The sequence below is a fragment of the Orycteropus afer genome, unplaced genomic scaffold (genome assembly GCF_000298275.1).
Source record: "Orycteropus afer afer isolate SDZICR_OR568_19922 unplaced genomic scaffold, OryAfe1.0 scaffold00020, whole genome shotgun sequence".
In the NCBI taxonomy this organism is placed as follows: Eukaryota; Metazoa; Chordata; class Mammalia; order Tubulidentata; family Orycteropodidae; genus Orycteropus; species Orycteropus afer.
The window spans coordinates 15,246,584-15,253,461 of record NW_006921607.1 but is presented as its reverse complement, the minus strand read 5'-3'; the positions used below and the strand labels follow the sequence as shown (position 1 = coordinate 15,253,461).

The window sequence follows — 6,878 nt, the reverse complement described above, 5'->3', positions numbered from 1 at the left end:
CGTTTCAAAAGAGCCAATCCTGAGTGCAGAGGAGGAAACTAAATGCAAGGGGGGGGTGGGCAAGAGAGGAGCAGGAACTGAAACAAAGGGGAAGGGGCAGAAGTTGGGTGCAGGGGGTGGGGACAAGGTAAAGGTGGGAACTGGGCACAAAGAGAACAGAAGCTGAGTAAATACAGGCTGGGTAGAGAGTGAAGAATTTATCTATTAGTCTTCGTATCCAGTGCTACTTTAACAGAAATATCACAAGAGGGTGGATTTAAAAACAGACATTTATTTTCTCATAGTTCAGAAGGCTAGAAGTCTCAATTCAGGGCAGTGGCTCTAGGGGATGATGGCTGTCTCTGTTGGGGGAAAATCTTTGTCTCTTTCGGCTTCTCTCCTTTAGGTCCTTGCTGATCTCCATGTGGCATCATTCTTTCCCCATCTATATTTTCTTGCTTTTGTGCCTAATCTGCATATCTTATATCTTAAAGTGATTGATTTAAGACACATCCTACACTGATAGGGCCCTGTTAACAAACAAAACCTGTTCCCAAATGGATTACATCCACAAGTATTGTTGTTTGTTGTTGTTATGTGCCATGGGGTCAGACCGACTCAAAATGACCCCTCCTTGGGTTTCCGAGGCAGTATCACTACGGAAGTAGGTTGCCCAACCTTCCTTCCGAGGAGTGGCTGGTGGGTTTGAACCGCCAGCCTTCTGGTTAGCAGTCCACGAGGATGGGGGTTGAGATTTCCATCACATATTTTTGAGGGACACAATTCAAACCATAACAGCAGTAAAGAAGTTCATCCAGAGTTCCAGGTGGTTCCTGCATTGATCACTCAATAAATATTTATTGAGAACCTACTAAGGTCCAGCACTCCATTAGGCCCTGGGATCAGGCAGTGGGTTTAGACAGTGAATAAAAATGCAGTGTCTTCCCTCTAGGAGATTACAGGCCAGTGGGGGAGGATCATCCATTCCTGTGGAGAAAGTCCAGAGTCTAGAGAGGGCATGGGTGCCCCTGTCATGAGAGCAGGGTCATGGGGGTAGAAGCCAGGCAGACTCTCACCCCCAGGGCTGAGAACAGATGAGTCTTCATCATCAGAGTCTCTGGAGATGTACTGCACACGTATCTGGAAATGCAACATCCCAGATCCAGCTGTGGTCTCCACGCCCCATTGGCAAGTCTTTTTTCTTGTGCTCAATCCCTTGTGTATTGGACATTGGCGCCCAAGAACAGGAAGTCCTAAGAGAGACAAGACAGGACAGGATGGCAGAGAGCATCTTCTACTCCAAAAAGGTGCATCGCAAGCTTAAAAAGGAGGCCCATGCTTGGGAAATGCAAGCTCTGCCAGAAACCAGATCAGTGCATAAATTGCAAGTGTGCCTCAGTCCCCAAGGTCTCCATAAAGCACGGCTTTTGCCAGCCACCTACGCCAAGGTAGCAATTTATCTGTCATTTCTCAAGCTGCTGCTTCCTGGCAGGCCTCATAAATGTCCTTGTGTCACCTAAATTTTCTCTCCTTAGTGAATAACACCAAATTGTGAGCTTCTGGGGTTTATGCTTCTGGGGTTTATTGCTCCTGCCTCGTGTTAAGTTTCCATCACCCAGAGGACTGGAGTTCTGAACTCAGGCTAAGTTCAATTCTTTCCCTCAGTGATCTATGCTCTCTGCCTTTGGCAGTCAGCCAAGTGGACAAAGCTGACCTCAAAATTCTAATGAATGTGATAATGTATAATAATATAGAATGAATCTTCTAGGTACTTCCCATGTGCCAGTCTTTGTGGTAGAAGCTCTCGTACATGGCTTCTGCTCTTCACAAGAGCCCAGGGAGGTTTGGGCAGCAACCCGTTTTCACAGAGGAGAAAATAGAGGTCAACTGAATGGATTCTCATTCAACTTCTGCTTTGATCTCTGGTCTGTCTGACTCTACTTGTAACATTTAGTAGTGGTTAGGTATCATCATGGATTGAATTGTCTCCCCAGAAGATAGGTTGAAGTCCTAACCCTTGGAAGCTGTGAATGGGAACTTGTTTGGAAATAGGGTCATTGAAGATGTTATCAGTTAACATTTGGTTATACTGAAGAAGGGTGGGTCCTAATTCAACATGAGTGGAGTCCATATAACAGAGGAGAAGAGACACAGGGATATAGAGAGGGAAGAGAGCCATGTGAAGACAGAAGCAGAGAACATCAAGGGTTGTCAGCTGTCACCAGAAGCTAGAAGAAAGGCCTGGAACAGATTATCTCTCCAAACCCCCAGAAGGAATCAACACTGCCAACCTCCTGATTTCAAACTTCTAGCCTCCAGAGCTGTGAGACAATCAATATCTTTTAAGCCACTTAGTTCCTGGTACTTTGTGACAACAGCCCTAGGAAACTAAGACAGGTATTGAGCATCTCTGGGCCCCAAAAGGTTTTGGCATCTGTTGTCCAGATAATACTCGGTCAAAGATTCAGTGTTCTCATCCTCTCCCCTGCCCTTTAGATACTGTTCTAGCAGGTTAACCTGATCCTAGGGGCACAGATGGACCATAAAACAGTGAAAACTCAGACACAGTCCTTGGTATTGAAATAGTTACATGAATTATGGTTCATTTGCTGGATGGGACTGTGCACAGCTGCTTAGCACTGTGGGAAAGGAGACTAAATTGTAACAAGGGCATGACCCTGAGGGACGATGTTAAGTTTAAAAAACAAAAAGAAAGGAAAGAAAGAAAACAGATATGAGCAACTATCCAAACCAACCGACCAACACAATTCTTTTTAAAATGCTGGGCAAATAAAGAAAGAAAAGAAAGACTGGAAGGCAGCACACCAACATTTAAACTATGGTAGTGGTGGGGCAATGAGTATATGAATAATTTTTTAAAATGTCAGTGATGTGGCTACATTACTTGTTTAGAATGGGAGGGGTGCACCAAACATACTTATAACAAAGCTCCAACACTTAAAGTTTAAAAGAAAAAATTAAAACTTACAAACGGCTTTTAGAACCTGACTGGCAAGTCTAGGACTTGCAAGATTTTAAAAATAAGTTGGTCATGGAGGGCCCCCAGGTCACCCACGGTTGGGGTGGGAGGCAGTGGTGGCAGAAGGCTGTGTCAAATACCTCCTGGCTCAACAGCGGTACCATTCTTGAAGGATATTAAATGGCTTCGTGGCACACAGCAGTGCCTGGGACCATTCCTGTCCCAGCCCAGGCTTCCTGAGCTGCAGTGTTGGGCTAGGTCCCACCCACTGAGTCACAGCTTTCAACCCTGGCAGGTTAACCCCTACTCAGATCCTCAGAACCCACCCTGCCCCCTCCAACCCACTGACCTTGTGGATCTGGAGAACAAGGTCATACAGCTGAGTTCGCTTTAGCAGAGGGAGGGGGAAGCCTTTGGCCAGCTTCTCTGGAAGTCGAGAGAGATTTATTAATAAGCACCAAATATAGACAATGTTTATAGAGTTCACTCTCTGCGGCAGCTGAGTATCCCCATTTCCAAAAAGCTATGAAGTAAGTATGATTACTTCTCTCATTTTATAGATAAGGAAACTGAAGCATAGAGTGGCCAGGTAACTTGTCCTAAGCCACACAGCTAGAAAGTAGCTTAGCAGAGCTGGGATTTGAACTTAGGCAGGCTGACATGGAGCCTGAGCTCTCAGCCACAATCTATATGGAGGAAGTAGTGGGTGTGGTGGTGTAGTGCCTAAGACATTTGAATGCTAACCAGAAAGCTGGCAGTTCAAACCTAACAGCCACTCCTCAGAAGGAAGATTGGGCAATCTCCTTCCTTAGTGATACCTCCTTGGAAACCCAAGGAGGGGTCACTATGAGTCGGATCCGACTTGATAGCAGTGAGTTTGGTTTGGGTTTTGGAGAAGGCATGGGATGACGTACACAAGTGGTCAGGGGCTGGTGAGCATGCCTTCTCTGCTCCCCATCTCCATCCTATTTTCTATGAATCTAAATGAAGTGGAGTCTCTTGGAAACAGGGTTCAGTACAATACGCTTTATGTTTTATTTTTGGACAAGGGGGTTGGACTGAGAAATGTGAATTCAGAGGTAGGCTGCCTTAGGACCTTTGCGTTGATTTGTCCCTCAACCATTCACTTGTCTCTTCTGGGTGTGTATGGGGCCAACTCTGAGTCCACCTTCTCCTGCATGCGGAGGTATCCTATCCTCCAAAGAGCCATCCCCAACCCTCATTAGAGCCCAAGGTGAAATGAGGTCAACTTCAATGCTCCCGTCTCACAGACAAAGCCACTGAAACTTGAGAGAGAGGTGACTTGCTGAAGTTCCCACAGTCCGCAGATCCTGTTTCCCAATTTCAAGTCCAACTCTTTCTTCCAAAGAGCAAAGTCCCCCCTCGAGTTGGAAAAATCAGTAGCAATTCTTACCGTTGACCTTGGGGTAGAGGTTGTTGAGAATGTGGTAGTTAATCAGTGCCTCCAGCAGCTCCACCTGGTGGAGAACAGGAAAGTATACTGTGACCAAGTGTGCCATCTTGCCCATCCCAAAGCTCACATGGGCACCCTGGGGATAGGGTGGTTCTGTATGTGTTACACGGCAGAAGACTCGAAAAAAGCAAACTGCAGACCAGTTCCTACATCAGCTCTTTTCCTTTTCCATTTTCTACTATAGGGTTCCATAGTAATAGCTTAGTAAAGACCCTACATTAATTAACACCTAGGCATTTCATAAATAAAAACAATAACCACTTACATTGAATATTCCCACTTTGGATTCCTTCAGTTCCAGTTGTAGCCTGTAATGAATCAGGGAAGATTCAGAGATGTAGGCATTATCCTCATGGAAAGCTTAAGCAATTCAGGGTCCCCAGAAAGGAGGAGGTACTGGTTTGACAAAGCATAGGGCTAAGGATAGTTGTGGGGCTGAGGATGAAAAAATAGGATGACTGAGTAGCTAAAAACAGTGATGCAACCATATTGGGAAGACTGGCAGAGGGGGGAGGAAGTGGTGTAAAAGCTCAGTCTTCATCTATTGTTTTAGGAAGTCAATAGCTGATGTCTCGAATTTATAGATCAAGAAAACATAGTATTAATAAATTCTTCAGAAATTTGGAAGTCATGGGTGATGGGTAGAAAGAAAGTCTTTGTGGGCAGAACCAATGGGGCAAAAGGATTGGAGCAGCTGGGATGAAATTTAAGTTTCCTTCCCAAATGGTGGGACGGCAACACTGGTGGGAGGCTCTCCCCACACCTCCACCCCCAATGGTGGAGAATCAGCCACAGTCATGGAGTCAGTTGACTGACCCCAGGTGGGCAGGAGGCTGACTTACTTCCCTGGTCTCAGGAACCCAGTGATCTTGCTGGTGTTGAAACTCAATGTGGCGGATATGTTAGTGACCTAGAAATACCAGGAGAGGGAAACAGGTGTGAATGCTGGAGGTCCTCACGGACAGGAAGTATAACCACGAGGGTCAGCTGACTGAATCAGTTCAATGAGTAAAAGTAGGAAATTTGGCCTTGAACTGTGGACTCCCAGAAGGCTTAGCAGAAGTTCAATAAGTATTTGAACTTGGATTTGAACATTTTACTTGAAATTACTGACAATAATAGCAGTTAAACTTTGAACAGACTACCAAGAGAATGTATAGAGTACCCATCCCCAGAGATCCCTAAAGAGAGTTATTTCTAGCTATCTCAGTGCCCAGATTTAGCCCTGATACTAATAATTATGACACAGGTATCTTAGTGCCTAAGGCACTTGACGGTTAACCAGAAGGCTGGAGGTTCAAACCCACCAGCCACTCCTCGGAAGGAAGGTTGGGCAATCTACTTTGGTAATGATAATTCCTCAGAAACCCAAGGAGGGGTCTCTATGAGTCAGGTCCAACTCAACAGCACATAACAACAACAACAACGAAAACCAAACCAGACTCACTGCCATCAAGTTGACGGTGACTCCTAACAACCCTCATTAAGTTTCCAAGTCTGTAAATTTTTATGAAAGCAGAATGCCTCATCTTTTTTCCTCAAAGCAACTGGTAGGTTTGAAACACTGACCATTTGGTAAGCAGCCAAATGCCTTAACCACTATACTATCAGAGCTCCTTAATGATACAGTATATTATTGTTTAATTTAAATACATTAATAATAACAATTTTGATAATAATAACAACCTATATCAAATTACAGACATAGCATCTAGGAGCTATTATCCCACCAGAGATTTGATTTATTGAGCAATTTGAAACAAGAGAGAAAATTCTCCATCCAGTAAGCAGGACCCTAAAGGACTTAGAATTCCTTCTCTATTGGATGGGGTCTATCAAGAAATAAGGAGCTCTGGTGATGCAGTGCCTAAAGCATTTGACTGCTAACCAGAAGGTTGGTGGTTCAAACCTAGCAGCCACTCTGTGGAAAGAAGACTGGGAAATCTACTTCTGGAACGATTTTCTGCCTCACAAGCTCAACCAGGGTCCCGATGAGTTGGAATTGACTCAATGGTGGTGGGTTTTGTTTTTTTGGAGGTTTATCAAGAAGTAAGATGCCACTAAATATTTAACACATAGGGAATGTAATACAGGGAATTTATAGTAAATTGTATTAAGTTTTTATTAAATTCTAAGTGATAGAAGAGCTGAGAAGTGGAGGAAGAGTTGGAGAGGCAACTCAGAAGTGAACGGAGGCAAGAAGCCGCTTCCACACCAGGACTAGCGGAACAGAGGGAGGAGCTGGGGTTATGGGAACCCGGGAAATAGGGTCATTTGTTGGAAGCTAGGATGGTGGAGGAGACAGCCACTGACAGAGACTTTGCTCAAGGCGCAAAAACCAAACTCACTGCTGTGGAGTGGGTTCTGACTCATAGCGACCCCTCCTTGGGTTTCCGAGGTGGTATCTCTAAGGAAGTAGATTGCCCAGTCTTCCTTCCAAGGAGT

The 6,878-nt window shown here is 44.9% G+C and overlaps 1 protein-coding gene across 1 annotated transcript in view; it reads right to left on the bottom strand.

Moving 5' to 3' along the window:
* Positions 1-1,187: 1,187 nt before the first annotated feature.
* LOC103191872 (lipopolysaccharide binding protein) overlaps positions 1,188-6,878 on the bottom strand; it is a 30,912-nt gene continuing 25,221 nt past the window's right edge. The window contains exons 9-13 of the mRNA XM_007934748.1: positions 5,276-5,343; positions 4,699-4,741; positions 4,374-4,437; positions 3,309-3,385; positions 1,188-1,232 (exon numbers count right to left, since the gene is read on the bottom strand). Of these exons, the coding sequence (XP_007932939.1) occupies positions 1,188-1,232; positions 3,309-3,385; positions 4,374-4,437; positions 4,699-4,741; positions 5,276-5,343 (297 nt within the window). The remainder of the gene's footprint in view (positions 1,233-3,308; positions 3,386-4,373; positions 4,438-4,698; positions 4,742-5,275; positions 5,344-6,878) is intronic.